The following is a 22,642-nucleotide window of genomic DNA, read 5'->3' as shown; positions in this document are numbered from 1 at the left end:
GTATCCAAGACAAGGAATTCTGGCTCACAACAACCAGAGCTACAGTAGGCTGGGAATGTTTAATGCATTTTGAATATATTTTTCATTAAAATTATAAAAATATTAAGAAGAAAATACCAAGCAGTATACATCATCAACCTCTCTGTAAGGGCACGAGCGTTCAACATGAAGGCTTTCTTAAAGATGCTAAGCATTTGTTTTGAAAGTTGCATTCAAAACAAAATGGATGTAGAGAAGAAATGGGGAAAATGAGAGCACTCTTCACAAGAGATTACTAAAAACAGTCTCTTCCAGTCCACCAAAACAGATGTTAACAGAATATGATCACTCTCTACTAATATACCAGGTGAATCATGTGGCTGGATGATTATGCATTTTCCAAAAATCAAGTTAGACATAAACAAATGTAGGCAATATTCAAAGGTTTTTTGGATAGCAGAGTACTGACTTCCGGAACGATATGAATTTTAGAGGACCCAGGCAAAAAATTGAACTAATTTAATTTGAGACAATAAATTGACAGAAAAGACTTCAAGACTTACTACCAGGGGAGCAGACCCAATAGATCACTTCTAATGCTGTAAGTTTAGTTCCACATTATCCCGATCCCTGCATCCAGCCCACCCTTCAGAGCCTGACATACTTTGAGCAAAGGACTTGACTCAATCAAGGGTCAAGTTCTCTTTGATCATACATACACACATACAAATATTCTTGATTATTTGGTTTTACTCTTATTATTTCAGGTAACCCTCATTTTCCTTCTTTTAATCTTGAAACACTGTGTACATAGTTTACTTCCTCTGATTCATACACTGTTGATCTCATCATGCATTGACAGTATTGCCCAATGTCACAGCATGTGGAGTTTCATAAATTCCAGTTGTTAGCTTTATGTTCAGCCTTTGAAACAGTCTGATGCATTACGTCTTAGTCCTACAATATCTAGACAATGTAGCACAACTTTGTCATTCTTATTTAATGTGCTGGATGCTTTCATGTCTTATTTTTAAACCACATCTTCTTTGAGTCCTTTAACAAGAGAAGAGCTGCTATGCCAGAGTTTCTGCTAATAGATGTCACACTCTCTCTCCCATGTTACTGTATTCTACAGGAGTGTAATCACAACATGTAGAGGGGTGTGTGTATGTGTGTGTTGGGTTAGGGGCTGGATGGAGGGAGACGCTATTGTATGATTAAGAACATGCTCCAGAGCGGGATAGTATTTAAGCCTTTCTGCTAGCACTGAATTGCCATCTGCTCCTGTGTCATCAACTAGAATGATAAACACAAGGGACCAGTAGCAACCTATCTTAGACAACTCCTGTGTGAAACTGCTTTGCAGTCATGCAAAGCATTATAGACACTTTATTTGGTAGACTGACTTAATTCTTTTTCTACAAGCAGACATGAGCATTTTAAGGAAAACAGTCAATATTTACAAAACTTTACATTTCCTTGAGGCTTCACAAATTCCTGAACTAGAGATTAAACACTTCCCTTATGTTTTCCTTTGATAATCTATGTTTCATAGCATCCATTTTATATTTCATGACAGTGTAAAGAAAACACAGGAAATAGTGCATAATGATATGATTCTGGCACTGTAATTTTGGTCATGTGCATCTAAATGATCACATTCCTTTGATATGCCATAGTAAGTTTTAGAATTATACATTTAACAGTAAGTTTGGTAAACCACAATTGTAGAGCCTGGTAATGCTTGTTTTGGCTTTGCAAAGTAAGATATCAAAGTGGTATAAGATCAGCTTGCCATATTTGGCACCATCAAGTTTAACTTAAACTTGTATTCTTAGGTGAATGGATAGTCAAATAAAACCATCCCTGTGGAAATAGCAGGGTACTGTATATAAATTAAAAGAATTATTGGTTGTAAAGCAGTCTGTACTGAATATAACAGATTCAGCCAGCTTGAGCTCAGGGAGCTGTTTCATTTGCTTCATAACAGGGCTTTTGTTTCAAAATCTAGAGAGCCTAAGTTTATCCCAGCATAAACTTCTTAGATGAATTAACTATGTGTAGGTTTGACAGTGTACTGAGACCTCCAGATATGTGTTCTGTCCATACCATTTAGAATTTGGTGTGGCTGTCCATAGTACCCCACTCTACAAATCTGAAGTAATTTATATAGGAATGTTAGCCTTTAAATTCTGTCATTTCAGGACACGTAACAGTGTAATTTCCCCTAGTTTTTTTTTCCCCTAGTTCTACCTCTCAATTCTTGTTTCTTGCTCTGACATTTCAACCCTGATCAAAGACAGGATAGGCTAACCTGAAGCCCAGGAGGGCACAAACAGCAAGATGAACTCTGTAGGAGGCACACAGGAGAAGAAAGGAAAAGGTACAATTTTGGCAGACTCTTTAGTAATAAAAAAAAAGCCTGCTGACTGAAACTGCCCAAAGGTTTGGGAAGTTACAGACATACTGTGGGAAGCAGGCTGAAGCAGGAGATGCAGGTGAAGTAAAGGCACATAAGTGAAGTTTATCACATGACTCCAGAACTCATCATGGGGATAACAACAGCCATATGCTAGCAAGCAGGCAAGAAAAATGTTCCAGCTTAGACTCACCACAAAAAGAAAAACAGTCTTCTCTAACACAAGCGTGCTTAACAACTATGTGCAACTGGATACTAAGCAAGCCAGAACTTTGAGGCCGAACTGTCTGCACCATTCCTGTAGAATTAGAGCATCAAAAGCAGTAACAAAAAGTTCTTAATCCCTATGTTTTAAGTAGAATACATAGTGGAACAAGGTAGTTTTTAAAGAGAAAATTCAATTCTATTTTTAAAAATATTTTATATACAAGCTCCTCCATATCTTTGGTGGCCATACAGCCAAATCCTGCTCCCAGGTCCAACAATTTTCAGTTCTCAGGTTACTACAAACACAATATTTTTATATTAAAAAAAGCTTAAGTTGACATTTCTTGACTCTTTACACCTAACTATGTGCTCATCCCTGCCTCTCATAAAGAGGTTCCACACATCCTTCCCGGCTGCAAGCTCCATAGCTGACTGCACTGAGCAGCAAAAGGTTTGCCAGATGAGTGCTGCCTCAAACTACTCAAGGGAAGACCCACCATCTCTTCTCTTTGTGAAAGTTGACCTGACTTGAATAAAACCAACAGGTCAAAACAGGCTGACAAACGTATTTCCACTTTTTTATAAAGTGTAACACGCAGCAAGCTGAAATCAAACGTGACACAATACACAATCTGTCACACTGTGATGAAGGAAAATTCTCAACAGTTACTGTTAACTTTAAAATTATGTGACTTGAATGTCGTCAGTACTTTCAAAGCACAGCAGAATGTTCTGAATCACTTGGCTCTCCCTGGTTGTGCTTACTAGAATTACCACAACAATGGAGAATGCAAGGCTTTCCTTCAGCATGTGCTTCATCAAATAGATTTCACTGATCTCTTCTGTTCTTTTCACTTAAAATTAGACTTATTATTCATTAACTAGCACAGAGTAAGAATGGATAAAATAGCGTATTTCTCTTGCAAGAAACAATGTTTTAACAAAAAATACAAATAGAAGGGTAGACTTTGTTAATTTTTTTTTTTGAGGCAGACCATCTTTTTCCTCAAGATATACTTCATTAAAATAATTTACTACTTTATCAAGACAGTTTACTAGGGATTTCATTGTTGTGTTAAACTTCCAAAACATACATTTGACATAGGCTATTGAAAGATGGCATGAGCATTAATTTGTATTAATTCTTGACACTTAAACAATTTTCACCAGACTAGTGAAAACCCTGGATCTGATTTATCTACCAGATTATGAACCTCAGAATAGTCAGTTCTAATCTGATTAAGTAAAAGTGGCAATGTTAAAAAAGTGTTTATCCTCATTTCTTAAAGTGAGAAGGCAAAGCACTGAACACCAACTTTTAAGGGGTATTTTTTCAGGAACAAAATAATCCCTGCATTTCTTCCTGCTGTCTTCTGCATAGAAAGAAGCCACTGTTTTACAGGGCAGACCATTTTGCCTTTGGGGAGGGGAAATCAGGAACAGGGAAACTCCCTGTTGAACGGACAGCAGTATTCCCATGCCTGCAGCCCATTCCTGTGGCTCTCACAACTGGAAATTAAACAGAAAAAGCAGGCAACACAAACTTGTGGTCAGGTTTCAAAGTTAGCAGACAGTACTAGCTTGACACGTCTGAAATCAAACTGTGCATTCTTTCATTCTATTTTTTTATTGTCTGATCAATCTAGGTGTTTGAAATTTTATGAATACCTGCTGTGACAGCATACTATTGCTGTATCAACCACATTTTTTAAACACGTCATTTGTGTACCTTTCCTTTTTTCTCAGTGTAGTATCAGATCAAATTTTGCAGCATGCCTAACAGTGCAAGGGCAACTAATACTACCTAAATTAGCAACTTTATTTTTTTTTAAATAATTTCATTTGTCTTTCTATATTAATCTCTCAAACACAAGTTCAGTAAGTTAGAGAAACGTGCCATAAGGCTATCACAAATTGTTTCTAAACAAATAAAGGGACAACAAGCCATCATCTCTTTCCCACTACTTCTTATAATAAACAGCTTCAGAGTTTTAAGGGAGTTTAAGTACTCAAAACAGATAAAAACGTGTGAACTCCTTACAGGTAAAGGTAAGCCATAGGGGAAGTGACACCTTGCAGACAAAGTAGTTCTGAAAAATCAACCCCAACAGAGATGAACAAAGTGACAGACCCACAGGCAACTCTCAAGTCAGCAGCTCTGCTTGTGAAGTCTGTCAAGAAGCATAACATGCCTAGGTATTTCCAGCTGTATGTTCATTCTTCTCATTCCTGTCAAAATGCATCTTTCTTGTTACACTGTCATTCAAAAAACATTCATGTAGGTTCTAAAGGCAAACAGGCCAAATTCAGAACTCTAACCTGCCACAATTCCAATGAAGTCTATAATTATACTCTTTTATACAAGAAGAAATTTGTCTCATCTTAAAATGCAGGAAATTATTATCCTATTAGATCACAATTAGGAGCAATTTACTATGGGTTTGTGAGAATTCAAATGAATCAAAATGGAAACTGAAAGAATGAAGCTTAGATACTATCTGAGATTATTCTATTAGAGTTTATCAACAATATTCATTAGGCTTCTTTGCCTGGGTCTTAGTGGTACAGGCGTTGCTGAATGGTAGAAACTGAATATCCATTTTTATTCAGTAGTTCTAATCTCCCTGAAGTGATCACTACAAATAAGCTTTCTTGCTCACCCCTTCCTGTAGGTATTTCAGTATTTTCTAGTACCAGAATCATTTGAGATCAAAGAGAAGACTATCTAAAGGCAACTAATCATCCTATTTAATTTCTTTGTCCACTTTAATTCTCCAACTGAACAAGTGTCTTAGATTCTATTTCTTGGGCACCTATATGATACCTATCTTCTGTATTAAAAAATAAAACAAACAACCAAAAACCAAATACTTACATACAATGACTTCAAAAGTAACTAGTACTGTTGTAGCAATTGCAGCTACTCCAGGGAGAGATTTATATATCTATGTACCTCACTTGGATGTGTATACTTGAAAAGTCAGCACCTACCCAAATACTAAGAGGATCAGAGCCATGGTTGGCTTGCAGAGATAGATATAAATGAAGAAACAGCATTTACGATGAGGACAGTTTCAACGCTCTTATGGGAAAATGAAAAACAAGTTTGTTATACATCATCTGGAATGAATTCAAACATTTTACATTCTTAAAAATAAAAACAGACGCATAAAATCCTATTGGCACAGCACAGTCCAGTTTTGAAAATGCTAATATCTGCAAATGTGATGATCCTTAAGGTCTAACTTCAGGAGGACTGAATGATTCAGAGAAATCTAGGGATGATGGTAGTATTTAGTATTTATAGTATCCAAATAGTATTTGAAGTAGAATACATAGTCTCTCTTTCACTATCATATCTGATTATCATTTGGTACCATTTAATACATGCTGGAAAATTAGTACAGTAATTATTTGGAATCAAACTGGATACAGCAACAGATTAATTCTTAACATAAAGCAGAATAAATATCACCTCCTACAATTCAGGATGTGCAAACATACACTTAAGATGCCAAATCATACCTGAATCTTAGTTTTGTTGGACATCAAGTATCTGTATCAATACTGCATCTTGTATACAAATGTGACCTCTGGTTTTTATGTCTGACAATAGTACAAGTGAATAGCCATATTTCAACTGCTACTGTTTTCCCCACTACATTTAAGATATTTCGCAACTTGTTTCATAGTTATTTGACAGTACCATACTTTGGAATGTTCAGACTTCATTTTGATTTATGATTTTTTGTACATCAATACAATCCCAAGGAATCAAATTTATGCTCTGTTGGTTAAGCCTACTGAAAATCCACCGTGTAAGTAAGCAAGGTATTTACATAAACTATAGAAAAATAACCAGAATCAATTAAATGCTCCTATAACTGAACTCGCCGCATTTAGTGCGGATTATTATCAAATATAAAATGTCCTTATTACTACACTATTTTAAGAATCAGTTGCCTGGTAATCTAATTCTGAATGTCAAAATCACATAACTCAAAATGAAACAGTCAAAAAAGCAATGCAATGAACAAATATTTCTTCATATCCTTTTCTAACTTACTGCATTCATCTTCTTCAACTACTACCTCAGTAGCAGACCTCATTACTTTCTCAGTTTCAGTTCAGACTGGCTAGAAACAAATTTAATTATTTCATAGGTTTGAGCAACATGCCTTGCAGCAGGGCCTGGACACCCGCTGTTTTGAAGATACATGCTGAAGGAAAAGCTTTGTTGTTGTTGTTTTTTTTTTAAAGATACAGTTAATTATTTTCACAATATTGACCAGAAAAATAATTATTTTCTGGAAAAAAAATAAAATATAGGCACTTGAGGCTATTACACATTGCAGCAGATTTAATGAAGTGTTTTGAGCACTTATTTGATGTGTTCGCATTTTTAAGGGGGGGGCGGGGATGAACACCCATAAGAGTACATGAAATAGTAATCCACTTATTGATCAGCACCAGAAAAAAAAGATTCACAATTTCAAGATACAATCACATTCTACTCGTCCTTCAGTGATTCTCACAGAGCAGATATATTCCCATCCATTTGTCCTAACTTCAAAAGGAAAAACATTATGCAAACAACATAAGAATGAGATGTCATCAGAAAACTACTGATATAGTATTTCCTAGAGACTTGCCTTTTTAATATCCAAAGAAGCATGCCAGCAAAGTGTCAGCATGCCACCTTTGACAGAGGAGCTGCATGTTCCATAGAAGTCTATGCCCATGAACAGGAAGCTGAAGACAATTTGGCAGTTTTAATGCAATTCTTGTTTCATTATTCCTATCATACGAACTACGTAATGCCTTCTGGGAGCTTCTTTCAACACACATATCCCACTGACCTCCTGGGACTGGTCCTAAGGACTTTGATAGGGCTTATGTACTGAATTCTGCCTCACATTTTAGAGTAGTTAGGCCTAAACAGACTTTTCAAGTCTTAAGCAGTTAATAGGCACCAAATCAAGTTAAAAGCTTTACCATGAATTAATTTTAAAGCTACTCAGTATATCTGCTTTCAAAGGGATTTCTATTTTCTCCTGTGATATGGAATTATATCTTTAGTGAAGAAGAAAGCATGATCATGCATGTTCAGTTTTTGTCACCTAGTACTGTTAAAATAGCTATTTTAAACACATCTTATGAGCTGAAGCATATAGGGAGAAGCACTCAAGTCTGCCAGTACTCTTGTATTGCAAGGCAGTTGTCATCTGACAATCCCAGCAAGTCCTTTGCTGGAATAACATACTAACAATTTTTTTTTCCATTTATATGCATTGATTTCCTGGTCCCAATCTTCTAGAACTTGAGTAAATGAGAGAGCAGACACGAGACAGGGAGTTGCCTGAGACAGAACACCTCCCTGAAATATTACTTCTGTAATATTTCATATTCTGCTTTCAGTATTCTGCCTCATACAATGGGATCAACTTTGATTCTACTCCAAAGTATTTTAAAAAGTGATTCAGTTGAGAGACATCTATGCACAGGAAATAGAAGTACAGGACCATCAAGACTTGATGCAAGTTTATCTGCTGTTAGCTATTTGCTTTCTTAGTCCTCTTATTGTCTTTAATTCCTCAGCTCACAGGGCCTGTGAGAGCAGTAGTGTTGCCCAAAACTAATAAACACACTGTGTGTGACACATGCAAACCATTAGCCCATGCCTGCACTGCCTCCTTGTGTATCAGATAGGATGCCAGTAACTCCCCCAGTACAAAACAATGCCTCAGAACAATGTAGAAGGCGGCCCATTAGAGACCATTTATACTTAAAACACTTTTGTTCTTAACTTGCCACAGGCCATTTAAACTGATTAAAGCAAAACTGATCAGTGAGAACCCTTTCTGATAAGAAGACAAATAGTTGGTAAAGAAAGTAGCTGAGCCTCTCCAAACTGTCCCTATTAGTTACTCCAACCCACATATCTGTTTCAACTGATCTTTACCTAAATGGAGCCTCAAGTAAATTGAGAAACCAAATAAAGGAAAGAAACAATTAGATTCATAGAATCATACAATTACAGAATGGCTTGGGATGGAACAGATCTTGGCAATTCCAGGTATTTATACAGACTGGAGGAAGAACTTCTGGAGAGCAGTCCTGCAGAGAAGGATTTCAGGGTCCTGGTGGACAAGAAGCTGGACATGAGCCAGCAGTGTACATTTGCAGATCAGAAGGCCAACTATATCCTGGGCTCCGTTAAAAATGGGGTGACCAGCAGGGACAGGGAGTTGATAGTCCCCTCTACTCAGCTGTTGTAAGGTCTCATCTAGAGTACCACATCCAGGCAGCACTCAACAGCAACTGAGAAAATAACCCCTAAAACAAATGTTGATGCCTCTTCTGCAGAAGTCTCAGTTTATGAAAATACTGGTATCCTTACATATTACACTAACTGATCATATTTTTTTTCCTCCTCTTGAATGATGTATAACTATGATTACAAGGGTTACAACCTCCATAGATCCCTAGAATCTAAACAAAAAAATGGTGGGCCGCTGTATCAATTACACTGCGCTATATAAAGTACCAGTAGGTGGACTTGAAAAGATGAGGGAGTTTAACTTAAATAAACCCCCAAAAACTTTGTTTGAATTGCCAAGCTGGGTCAGCAATACAGCACGACATTTGATACTTCCTGCTGCTGGCTGAACAGGATGGAAGTGTGCTTTTTATATGCTGTAAAATGGTATTTCAGCAGTGTTTTTCTCTACCAAGGAAGGTGCAGGAAGATGGACATAATTAAAACCCAAAAACTTAAGAATAGTAAGGAAGGATATCTACTGCTGCTTTTATTCAATTAATTGTCTTGAATAACAGTCACAGCATTCTTTTAACCTGAGGCCAAAGGCACAGCCCTTTCCCAGAACAATTGCAGATGCAGAATATTCATTCACAAATGTGTACTCTTATGGATCCACATTCCAGAGAAAACTCCCCAGTCATACCATGCACTGTGGCTCCTCAAACAGGTAATCTCTATCAGCATCAGAAGAAAGCTTTTTTTTAATATATATACTAAGGCTATGTAGAGCAAGTAAAGGAGAAATATCACAGAACTACGTATCTGACAACTAAGTCTACCAATGAAAAGAACTTAGAAAAATAACGTGCTTTTAGTTGTGGCAACATTTTGCATAAATGTAAAGTTACTCTTCCTCTCATAAAACAATGTAGGTGGACAGTGATAAAACAGGAGGACTGAGAAATGGAACACCTGAATGAAGACAACATGACACACAAGGCAAGGGGTTGGGAAGGGCATCCAAAGAGCAACGGGGTAGGGAGCAGAAGGAAAGAACCTGAAAAAGCAAAACCAACAAGTGATTGGATACTGACAGCAACTACCTACTCCATATGCCCATACAATAGCCCTGTATCGTGAATTCATCTTTTGTTTGTAATTTTAAAGACAACTACATACAAGTTCAACAAGTAAAAAAGGTAGTGAACTCAAAAATAATATCCTGTCTCTTGATGGTATCAGTTCACTTGTTATGACTAGACCCAACCAACCGAGTTGTTTAGGAATTCAGTTGTTGAGTCCTCACCTAAACCTTCTGACTCTTCAGAACTATATAAACCAACGATGAACTGGGACTTTGTTTTAAAACTGTTAAACTGGAAGACAGTAAAGAAGACAAGCAACATCAGCTTACAGCATCACCAGTCTCTTTCCTATGTCCAAGTGCTTTTCAAAAGCAGCTTTAAACTGGATTCTAGACAATAGATCTAATCTCAACCCTAACCCTATCCTGAAGAGTAGGCCAAAGAACAGTCCCTGACCCACCTTACTACACAGGAAATAAAGTTAGCCAAACACTAGGGAACATTAGGGAATGTTTTTAATTTCCAAATATTAACCCTAACTTCAATTCCTGTAGTCCAACTCTAACTCTTACAAAATTAGTAAACATAGGATCAATTACTAGGCAAAAAGCTGTTGGCTTCTATTCATATGAGATGAGACTTATTAACTCTTATTTCTGGGAACAGAGATTCTATCACGAGGTGTGCTCTTAATACTTCATTATTTGTTTCCAAAACTCTACCTTTAACCTCCCTCCTAGGAGAACTATTCCTATAGAGACTGACAGAAAAAGATGCATAAGGCTTCTAGAAGCACCTGCTTCATAGACTCTGCAGTGTTCAACAGTAATTTTTCATTTATATACAGGAGCCTACTCATGTAGCATAAGACAAAAACAAGTCTATAGCTTTCATTTATACTGTTTTTTACTTATATGGAAAGGGCAACATAGAAGATAACTCAGTTATGTAGATGTGCACATTAAAAAAAAAAATCTAGCCTCAAATGTACCAGAAGTCTTGTTCATACCCAGAGAATGAAATTCAACTATGAAAGAGAATAGAGAACCTTACCTTCTTTCTACATCTGGTAGAGAAATATTTTCTTCTCTAGAGGAAGAAAACAACAAAAGACATTGGCTGCTAACTGCACTAATGAAAGCTTGCTGCCAAGATTTATGTATTCATGAAATATGAATTTATTTCTTGATGCTTTATTTCACTAAGCCCTAAACTCCCTGCCTGATGCTAGGCTCGTGCTTAGTCTACTGGAGGCTAAAGGTTTAGTTTCTAACAACTGGTATAACACACTGGCTTCTGCCAGTAATCACTTCTCTCTTTTTTTTGTTTGCCATATGCTCCAAATTTGACCAAAACCTCTGACAATTCAAGATACGAGCATCAGCACTAAAATAACTTCTAACTGTACTTTTATTTTAAAAAAGGACACTAGTTTCTACAGGAAATAGTGAAACAGTACATCAGAATCTATTAATATATATCTCTGCTACTCATCCTTAGCAGTCTGGCACAGTTAAACATTCCTCAGGGTTTAGAACAGTTAAAATTCCCAAACCATAACCCAAACACATGAACACTAAGCATACATGGCTTTAACTAGTACATGAGGGAGTAAACCCCAAAATTAATGGGACACAACAGAAAGCATAGCAATGATAGCAGAGTACCAAAGTCCTAGCAAGTGAAGGCTTGCTTAAACATAACAGCTAGGGGAACAGAAATAAAGACAAGACACTGCTTACCTTCAGAGCATCTCACACACAGACAGATCTCTAATGAAAGATACTCTCACCTCCACTATCAACCCTTAAATGAGGTCTGGGAAGGGCTGTTCCTGTCTCCACCCCTTCCAGTCACTCAGGGACATTGCACACACCTGAGTTCCCCTGGGCTGGCCTTGCCTTCCCACCAGGCGCTCAATCACTGGTTCAGGCCGTGACTTAGCATTTCTGCTACAGTTAAGAACAAAACTAGTCAATGGCTTTTACCAACTCATAGTCTCACATTTGTGGGACTTCAAGAAATCATAGAAAAAATCATAGAAAAGCTTGAGTTGGAAGGGACCTCCAAGATCATCTTGTTCCAACCCCCCTTTTGTGAGCAGGGTGGCTAACCACTAAATCAGGCACTAGATGAGACTGCCTAGAGCCCCATCCAACCTGGCCTTGAACACCTCCATGGATGGAATATCCACATCCTCTCCAGGCAGCCTATTCTAGTGCTTCACTGCTCTCTGAGTGAAAATTTTCCACTTAACACCTAATGTAAATATCCTCTCTTTTCATGTTTAAAGCCACTCCTTCTTGTCCTATCACTATCATACCACGTAAAAGTCAGTGTCCCTCCTGTTTATAAGCTCTCTTTAAGAACTGGAAGGCCACAATGAGGTCTCCCCAGAGCCTTCTCTTCTTCAGGCTAAACAAGTTCAGCTCCCTTAGTCTGTCCTCATAGAAAGTCAGAGATCTTTGATAAAACCTTCACTCTAACTACTCATACCTACTTCCTAAACAGACAGTCTACTAGTTCCTGTAGGACTCATGCAGCCCAAAACACAGGCTTCTACTGGTATTAACATAATTAGTGTCTCTGAGGTTTAACGTGGCCCAGAACAATCTGTCTACTTAAGACTTCAAAATCCTCAGCCCTAACCCTATGCAAAATCCTTGCTTTTTTCTTATTGCTAAAGTTTTTATGAATTCATACAAGAAGAGACATCATCAGGTATTGGTTTCTACTAATAACAACAATCTTTGTATTGTATGAAAAATCTGAATTAAAAAAAAAAAGTTTCCCAAACCTTGACCAAACTGTATAATCTCTCATATATAAGTTATGTAAAAACAAGAGTTAATCACTGTAACATAGGATTATAAAGAGCAAAGGCTTTTCTGACTCCGGCCTCTTTAAGCTTCTTTGGGACTGTCAGATCCACAGTAGAGTTTTTGGAGATTTCCAAAACCTGACCTATTTTAAAATTATATTTTATCAGAATACAAATCTTGATAGGAAAACACAGTTTCAAGTTTTGGATTCTATTTATCATGGTGTTAGGTGTGAGCTTCTGCAGAATATAGTGCCATTCAAGATTGATGACACTTCACTTTACTTAATCCTAAACTCAAAGCTCCTCTCTTAGTGAGGAAAGGAAGGGGAACGGTGTGAAGGAAGAACATACGATGGGTTCCTAGCTAGAAACTAACCATTACAGAAAATAAATAAATAAATAAATAAAATATAAATGTAACATAAAACTTTGATTCATTGCTTGTGATAATTTCATCTCTGGAGCTTGCAGAGTCCTATAATAAATTCAGATCTTGACACTGTGTTCCAAACCCTGACTTAATTCTATCCCAACTAAGTTTATGAAACCTGGCAAATGAGTCCAAAAACTGAAAAATAAAGCCTCACACTCCTTTGTATTCTCTTCCAGAGAACTATAGAGGAGAGCAGAAGTAAAGGAGGACATAGGAGCAGAAAGTACAAAAGCAATGAACGGCTACTAAATTCACAGCGCCAAGCAGCTACCGGAATAGGAGTAGCTTCCAATGGATTGGTATTATTTTCCCTAATTTGTAGGTGAGTGTTTAAGCCTTACTCCCTTAAATACAAATGCATCCCTTGTTTCTGACAGTTAAGTTCTGGCAGAATAATTATGCTTAATTATTTACATGGGATCATCCCTAAAGTGAAAGGCACCATAAGTTACTGTTCTTGCTTTTATCCATACTTGTTCTTACCTTCATGTTCCTGTGGAACAGGACACACCTTTTAAGAGCTGTGTTTTTAAACTCTCAATATTAACTATATTAACAGAAAGGGGATAAACCTCTGCAGCAAGAGAGGTCGGTGTGTGGGGGTCTACCAACTACTTTCCCTTTCTTACATTAGCACAGCCTCTGTTTCAAATTGTACTCATGCTGTTTGATTTTTAATTTCTAACATTAACCTTAACAGTAGGTTTTTTTTTTTCTTACATGGGCCTAGAATCTTTCTCATGTTATTGTTTCTGACAGCAACTTAACTAGTGTGCGTTCAGTTTTGCCTGAAACTGTCCCTGATTTTGGAGTTGTGTGTGTGGAATCCAGCAGGAGTACACTAACAACACACAGTGCGGCTGTATCTAGACACTTCAGCTTTGATGTTAACTGAAGAAGCTTCTTTACATTCTAAGCAGAAAAATTGGTGATGCTGTTTTGTATCAGATTTTTATTATTATTATTTGTCTTCCCTAATTCTTAAGCATCCAAAAAATGAATCAATGGGCACTGAGCCATTCTCTAGACCAAAGAATTTGGTAAGGAATGGAAAAATCCTTCGATTCATCCTTCAAAACCTTAGACAATGGAATTGTGGGAGCTCAGCAAATCTTTAAGTCTATTACACTACTTGAAAACAGAATAATAGAATGAAATGTTTATTTTATTCTGCATGTATGCATTTGTCTGTGTGCATGCATATTACTTTCCCTTAAAAACTAAAAAAGGAAGTCACAGAATCAAAGAATTGTAGGGGTTGGAAGGGACCTCTAGAGATCATCTAGTCCACTAACATTTCACCTAGCACAGGTCATTCCACGCTCCTAATTCCTCTAATCATGTCTGAAAAAAAAAAAAAAAAAAAAAGATTTTTTTGCAAGAGTTCAGTGCAGTAAAGCAGTTTAACTCACTCATTTTCCTCCCAGTATTTTTACATAACAGAAAACTCTTCGAAAATGTAAATCTGCAACACAGATTTAGCAAAGATGACATGTGCGCCTAATCAAATAAAAAGGCACTGAAATCATGGAAAAAGCAGTGAATGATAACCTTTTTGACATACACTTATTTTACAAAGTTTATTTTTGTACTATGAAAAGTTTTAGAAAGTGTCAACTTCCACGTGAAGTTAGAAACAAGGTGCTTTAAGCCAAGTCAATGTCCCCAGGATATATGGAAATTAAGAAAAGCACCGTGTTTCTTCCAGTGCATTAGTTATTCCCAGTGAATAATACACTTCATAAACAGAGCTCTCCATTTTGATGATATCCAGAAGTGTACAATGAAAAATACAATTTCAAGACTGCAAGAGACCATCACACTTACAGTTATATTTCATCATGGTGCCTATAGTCTGAGAAAGGTGAAAGTGCTGCCCTAAGTTTCTTGCAAGCTATGTAGGGCCAAAGAAACATATTTATTTCTCTGTAGTTCCTAACCCCTCCCCCTCTCTGCCCCAAAATACAACAATGACCCATCTGTGCACATACAAGAGAGCAATTCCTAATATTTAAACATGGGCTAATCTGCCAACATTGATGTGTCAGGGACAGAACATAATGAATGTCACAATGCTTAGCCTTTCTTTTCACTAAAACTGTCTTGAAGAGAAATGGGAACAAGAAAGCTAATGAAAAAAACAAACCACTGTGGATTACAGTTGATTTAAAAAGCAACATTATTTTCTTCAGTTTTTCTTTGAAAACATTTTCATGCTTTAACCCTCTATTACTTTCAGGAAAAAACTTATTTCTCCTGAAATTCCATTTAAGGGCTGCAATTTACTACAAATCTTTAATAATTTTATGTCATCACTTTCATGACTGCACTTTGAATCATATCTATTCTTCAATGTATTTGCACTGCACTACTGTGATTATTTCACTGGGAGACCACTGTGGCAGTTAAGATTACAAACTAAGTAACTAAAAAAATAACTTAAATGAAAATCAATAGTCCTTAAATACCGGATCTCCTGTGTCCCAAGACGAGCATCTTCAAGTACCTAAACAGCATGTAGCTTCTGTCTTGCAGACACTGAATGTAATGGCATTTTATTACAATCTAAATGTTTGACATGGTGGCATGCAGAATAACTGAGAACTAAAAAAATGTTCTTGTACTAGAATTAATGTAGAATTAATATAGAATTCTACAGAATTGTATACTAGAGCAAGCACACCACTTCACCTGGATCAATATGTATTTCTTCTATTGTCTCGAAAAGATCTACAATTTTAATTTGGAATGCCAAATACTCCGCAATTGTTCCACTTGGAACCAGTGCAGACCACAGAGATGAGTGGGTATCTTCCCAGACATTGCAGGGTCTGAATTATGTATATTAAAATTGAAGTAACTGCAAAGGCATTATGCTAAATTACCATTCTCTACACTGTGACATTAACCTGTCCTTTTTCACCACGTATCTGAAATGCTTCCTTTTCCCCTTTTAGATAGGGTCAGACCTTCACTTTTCTATGATCCATTGTAGCTGTATTAATTCAGGCTAATAGCAAGGCTCAAAAAAGCAGTGCCAGAGGCAATGTGTGAGGACACACTGGATATAACAAGAGTGTTGATGATGGAAAGATGTCTGATTTATAAACATCAAGAGGAAACTCAGACTTTGCATGGGATTTTCCAGCAACAAAGTATTAAGCAAAAAGAATAAACCACTTTTGGGGCTACTACTGGCATTCGAAGGAAGGAGAATGAGGCACCAAAGGGCTTAATTTACCATCCTCTCTGAAGCCTTTAGTAAGCCACTGAGGACAACACAAACAGGAAAGACAACAGTAATAGCGCTATTTAATTAATTAATGCCTGACTTTGAGGGAAGCTGTGTGTGGTTAGTGCTTGAAACAGACAACTGTAGGACTCATTCTGAATGAGCTGGCTTTGGTACAGAAAAGGGAAGCAGACCTGGTGTTTTGATGCTCCACTGCTGCACTGCAGCTGACTGCTTGAAGTGCCAGAATCTCATCTCTCCTCAACAAACAACACATGGGGGGGGGGGGGGGGGAGATAACTGCTACGCACCCTCAGTCCTCTAACTTGTAAACCTTGTTAGACCAACTATTTCAGAAAAACAAGTACAGGAAAAGCTGGGTATACTATCGTAGCACAGTAGAACATTGGGTGCTGTAAGAAAGGATGGTACACTTCTGAAATTTAATGTGTTGAATAACAGTAACACTGCTGTTGTGGTTGAACCATCTGCTTATTAGTTATTATTATTTTTTTAAGTTGGAAGAAATCTCAAAGGAGGAAAATTTCACAGCTCTGATATGCACTTGTACCAAAACGTGACCCAAGGCTCTCGCTTTCCATGGCGCCGCGGGGCTCACCACACAGGTGGATCCCCGTCACCGTCGCTGCACTCTAGCGGGACCGCGGCCTTTCGCGGGGAGGTTGGGAACGCGCTCCCCGCCGTGCAGGACGTGGTGCGGCGGGGAACAGGCGGCGGTTTGGTGCGGGCTTTCTTCACCCTTTCTTCACCTCTCGCTCCCTGCGTTCGCACGGGGCCCCCCGCGACTGCGCGAAAGGGAAACGCGTTCGAGAGCGGGTGCGCAGCGGGCGGCCGGGACAGGCCCCTCTCGCGGCCGGGTTTCTCCCCTCGCACGCCGCTCCGTCGCCGCCCGGCACAGCCCCTCTCGCTCTCCCAGCTCCACTCGTCAGGAGCTTCGTTTCCCGCCCACCCCCTCACAGCCGTGTTTCGCGCCGCCCGCTCCGAGGGGCGCCGCGGGCGGCACTGCGCATGCTCCGCGGCGCGGCGGTGGGGCTGGGGGCGGTGGGGCTGAGGGGACTCCGCGCCCCGGGGTCGGGATACAGCCGACGGCGTCCCCCGGCTCGCTCCCGCGAAAGCAGTTTCCTGTTCCCCGCGCTCCCCTTCGGGAGAGCCGGTCCTCGCCGGCACGGCGGTCGAAGGTGCCGTGGGCGGCCGGTGTGCCGGCGCCGAGGCGGAGGGCGGTGCTGTGGGCGGCCGGGGGAGCGTCGCGATTGGCCTCCGTGCGGCGGCCGCCTTGTCAGTTGGGCTCAGGGGTGGCCCCGGAGCCGCTCGCCCAGCCCTCTGACGGGATGAAGCCTTTAGGGGATGCGGCGCTCTGCGCGTTTTGATTAAAGCCCCTCGTCTCCCTTCAGTGTGAAGGCAGGGCACCGGGGAGCACGGGGCGGAGGGGCCTGCGCGGGAGAGAGGGAATCCATTCGGTGTGTCACGTATGGCTCTATAGGAGAAATCATCTCTGGGATTATTGTGGAAAGGACGGAGTCGGTTAAGTTGAGGGCGCCCGGGTTTAACTCACGCTTGCGGGCGCCCAGCATGAAGATGCAGAAGTGGTCCACGCGGTGGAAAACGAAAAGGTGGCCCTGGGACCCGGCCGTGACCGTGCTCGTCACCCTCGCTGTCCTTCTCCAGACTGCGGAGGTCAGAGGAGGTAAGGAAGGGGGCCCGCCGAGGCCGCCGCGCTCCCCACATGTCGGGGGCTCCCAGGGCCAGGCCGGGGCTTCGGGCCGCCTCCGCTGCCGGGGCGCGGACCCTGGGAGCGTGGGTGCCCGCCTGGAGCCCCCCGTCCCACCCCAGCGCCGCTCCGGTGTCAGTGCCGCTGAGGGGATGCGCTGGCGGCACGGGACGGTGAAACAAATACGTGTTGCGCTGAGCGATTTCCCGTCCTCCGGCACGCCGGACTCGCTTTTACACAGCGTGCCTACAGTTTTCAGTTCTGTTGCACTTACAGTCTTGACGCTGCTGAAGTTCACAAAGTTGTGGCAGAAATTGAACGACAGTCAATCATCTGCCTTCTCGGAGAGGCGAGGAAGGGAAAAGCTGGGAGCTGAGGCTCCTCTCGGATTTTCTCCATTCCTCCCCTTACTGATTTTTCCTTTGAAAATCGCTCAGCGGGCAGAATGTCGTCCAGGACGAGAGAGAAGTATGGCAGAGGCCGTTGGCAGCGCCGAGGAGGGCAGCCCTGCAGGTGGGCGCACTCCGGAACGACGTGCCGGAGGGGGGGGGGGGGCCCAGCGCCGGGCTCCACTCGGGCAGGGCTGCCGTCCCTGCCTCCTCCCGCCCCTGCGGGGGGGAGTGGTCCCTTAGGTGTCCGGGGACACGGTGGGCAGGGTATAGCCCGCTGGGGACCTGCAGCAGATGAAGGACGGGGAGGCAGCTCCTGCAGAAGGAAAGGGAAGCTCTGCCCCCGGGCACGGCTCGGCCCTCGGGTACCGCCGCCCCGTCCCGTCTGGTGCGCTCCGGGTTTGCGAGCTAAGCTCGCACATTTGAGGAGCTGCGATGTATGAGCTGTGGTGGCAGGAGCCCGTTCCCCTCCTGCAGGGCTGGAAACGCTGCCCGTTTTCCTCCCTTCCTCATTCGTCCCTCCCTCTGGAGCCCTCAGGCTCATGTGGGGGCCAACCTGGCTGGTTCTGAGATTCCACTTTCCTGTGTATTAGACATAAAATCATACAATGGCTTGGTTCGGAAGGGACCTCTAGGATCATCAACTTTCAACCTCTGTGAAGGAGTTTTAACTACCCGCCAAGAAAGTTTTAATTTCATAGAATCGTAGAGTGGCCTGGGTTGGAAAAGACCTCAAAGATATCTAAGTTTCAACCCCCACTGCCTTTGGACAGGGTCACCAACTGCTAGATCAGGCTGTCCAGAGCCACATCCAGCCTTGCCTTGAATGCCTTCAGGGATTTTTAGGCTTTTTTACTATTAATATTATTTTTACTAGCTATTTCTCTATGTGAACCTCCACTTTCTGAATCAACGGGTGTCCTAGCAGGAACTCAGTGAGGTGATCGGGGTCTCCATTCAAGCCCTTTATACCTGGGCACAACTTTGGCGCTGTCAGCTCCGTCAGGGCTTCTGCCCCCTGCTGGCCCCATTTCTGCCAGGGATTTGAAGGGGTCAAATTTCATCCTCACTGCAGTTCGACGGACTCCAGTGGAGTTAGCTGAAGATGAATTAATCTCACAGATCTTCAGAGATTCAGTTCCCAGTACTATGTCAAAACTAAAACTATTGAAGAAGGAATACCGGATACAAAGGCATGATAGATTTTGATCTTTTATGTCACTTTTCTCAGTGCACAGTAGAAGTGACTTTAGTAAGCAAGATTTATGTAGCTTACCTTTACACATTCTGTTGACACAAATGAAACGTTGAATGAAAATCTAAACCCAAGCAGCCCGGAAAGCAAACAGTCAAACAAACAAAAACAAACCCCTAGAATTTTTTTCAGGAAGGACCAGCTAACTTCATCACTTAGCACACTGATTTGTTTTTAGGTGTTTGGTAATTTATTAAAAATCTTTTCCTCTAGTCCTCTGTATAAAGTACTCTTTGGATAAAAAGGCTTCTCATGTTTGTAGGGTCATTCTGGAGAGAACTTAACTGCATGCACATACAGTATGCTATTTGCTTGGAGATGCAGGGAGCTGTCTGCTTAGGGCTTGATCTGTTATTGTAGCTGGAATATTTCCACTGACTGCCAAGTGAGTTGAATTTGACACAGTTTCCCTGATAGAGTACGAGGGAGATACTTCGTCATTGTCTTGTGTATTCTACTCGAAATAGTTAAGAGATAAAATAGAACATACTTACATTTGAAAGTAGGAGAGGGAAACTACTCAGAGATAAAATAGCATATTGCAGTGGGGAAACAGTATGACTAAATGAAAATGCAGCAAGCTTTGACCAGGGCAAAGTCTGAATCATAGCCCTTATAAAATTTATTAAATTAAATCATATGTTCTTCACTTTTCTTTTCATAAAAAGCCACTTTGTAAGGTAACGTAAAGAAAATTTGCTTATGTATTTGTGTAAAGTATGAATTATACATCAGTAACTTCTTATTTAGACAACAGAACTTTTCCATTCAGAAAAACCTCAAAAGATTCCTAACATTCTTGTCTTTTTTTCAAGTTGCTTTCTTTAACACTGTCAAACACAGAAAAGAAATAGAAGTGTGAGGTGTCTTCTGTAGAACCAAGAAAGGAGGTGTGAAGATCTGCTTGAGTTATTTCTTCTTTTGAAAGGTTATAGAAATGAAAAGGAACGGAATGGAAAAGCTAGTGACTCATATTTGGTCAGCTCAGTGCCCACCAGCGCTTAAGCAGCTCTTTTTAGAAAATATTTTTGCTTTAGGACTCGCCAAAAGTAAACAGTATTCAGTATTTTAAAAGACATCCTTTGATTTCCTTTCCCCTTCCTCACCTTTTAATACTAAGTCTATTGGTAACATGTTTGGAATGAATAAACTCATTTAGTAAAAATGGCATGGCTTCAACACTATAAATTTTTTGTAAGGCTCTGGCATCAATGCACTATTGTGATCCTGACTTAATTTTCATGGGTAAGAAATGAAAAATTAGCCTTTTTATTGTTTATAAGCTTTTTCAATCCAGCTCTGAGTGCAAAAAAGATTTAAGATTTCTTGCTAAAAATGGAGCTTTAAAGCTATATATAGAAAAGATACTTTCTACGTGAGTGGCAAGTAGATTGGTTCCTAGTATACCATAGATGCTTTTTGCAGTCATCTTAGGAAATACAAAGGTTCCTTGTGCTTCCCTTCCCCTAGACAGGCTTGGAAACTGACAGGAGTTCTAGATGCAGAAGGAGTGGAGAACTGGGTCTGCTAATAATGGCAAAAAGAGCATTTTTCTTTCTGGCCAATACTGATATTTAATTGTAATTGCTTAGTAAGCAATACTGGGAAGATACAGATCTGTTTACTGAATGAAAACTGTTTGATGTATCTGATTACTCTAAACCAGAAATGAAAAGGTGCCTTAAACTAGAAAAGGATTAATCTTTTCTCAGAACTGTTAGTGATGTATGGCACTTTTGCTGTTAACTGTTTGATTCACTTTTAAGATTGAAATAGAGTACGAAACACTTTCATTGTTTTCTTCATTTCACAACATATTTGTGTTAACTTTGGTTTAACAAAATGCCATGAACCTGCAGAAAGGGAGAGCATGTAGAGGTTTCTTATATAAAGAAGGACAAAAACAATTAAAGGGAGATTTGACTAGATTCTACTGGTGATCCTAGCTGAAGTTTTTTCTGAGTCCCAGGGATCAGCAGGTGAAATGGTCCTGTCTTCCCAGTACAGTGCAAAAGAGACTTTCATGCATATGTCTGTTTTACTATATTGTTTAAATTAAAAAAATATTTTTAGGGTAAAATAATTATATCAACATCAGCAGCAGCTGTCTGTCAGAAAAATGACTAGTATGTGTTGTAAATTCTCCAGAGTATGAATCTTTGCATTTAATTTAGACTTCACAAGGATCTCAGAAAGGACTATTCAGACTGCAGGCTCTGCAGGAAGAAAAGTTGTTGCATATTTCTCAAGTATTATGTGTCTCTAGTAAGTGTAACTGTATGCAAGTACATAGGAAAGCGCAAGCAAACATTCACTACTTTTGGCACCAATTATTGGAATATCACTAGAAAAAAAATAATTTGTAATACAAAATCTTTTGGTGAGTGGTGTTTTCTGATTGTTGAAAAAAAAAAGACAAAACAATACTGATAAAATTAATACCTGTGTCAGTGATAAAGTATAGGCAAGGGATTGTTACACTCATTGTTGCAGTTGTCTTGCACAAAGAACAGTGGCATTACTGCTGGAGTTACACCTAAAACACACTGGAGCAACTATTTCTCTCTTGGATTTGTTTTGGTGCACAATAGGATTTTATTCTGCCAGCAAGATTAAGAAGTTGCATCTCCCTGTATAGCTCTCCCCTTCTTTCTCAGAAACCCTCCCAGCACTGATTCAGTTACAATTGTTCTGAATATTTGTTGATAATATGGGGGAATAAATTAAGCAGAGCTTGAGGGGAATCTCTAGTCCTCCAAGAATGTGAAGTCTCATGTAGTGATACAGGTTTGTCCTCTGGATGGATACAATAGATGACAGTTGCTTAA

General features: G+C 40.0%; 2 protein-coding genes across 2 annotated transcripts in view; one reads left to right on the top strand and one right to left on the bottom strand.

Moving 5' to 3' along the window:
• Nucleotides 1–1,721: 1,721 nt before the first annotated feature.
• Nucleotides 1,722–22,642, bottom strand: part of SLC30A7 (solute carrier family 30 member 7) — a 508,373-nt gene continuing 487,452 nt past the window's right edge. The window contains exon 12 of the mRNA XM_065742421.1: nucleotides 1,722–1,732. The gene's annotated coding sequence lies outside the window, so the exon portion shown is untranslated. The remainder of the gene's footprint in view (nucleotides 1,733–22,642) is intronic.
• The window catches only part of COL11A1 (collagen type XI alpha 1 chain), a 126,566-nt gene continuing 121,760 nt past the window's right edge, over nucleotides 17,837–22,642 (top strand). Inside the window, exon 1 of the mRNA XM_065742558.1 lies at nucleotides 17,837–18,146. Within this exon, the coding sequence (XP_065598630.1) occupies nucleotides 18,032–18,146 (115 nt within the window). The 5' untranslated portion in view covers nucleotides 17,837–18,031. The remainder of the gene's footprint in view (nucleotides 18,147–22,642) is intronic.

Source organism: Cyrtonyx montezumae, unplaced genomic scaffold (assembly GCF_038088225.1).
Source record: "Cyrtonyx montezumae isolate F1298 unplaced genomic scaffold, pur_monq_1.0 scaffold_1, whole genome shotgun sequence".
NCBI lineage: Eukaryota > Metazoa > Chordata > Aves > Galliformes > Odontophoridae > Cyrtonyx > Cyrtonyx montezumae.
Note: the sequence above shows the minus strand (reverse complement) of the source record. Positions and strands in the feature narration are given on the sequence as shown.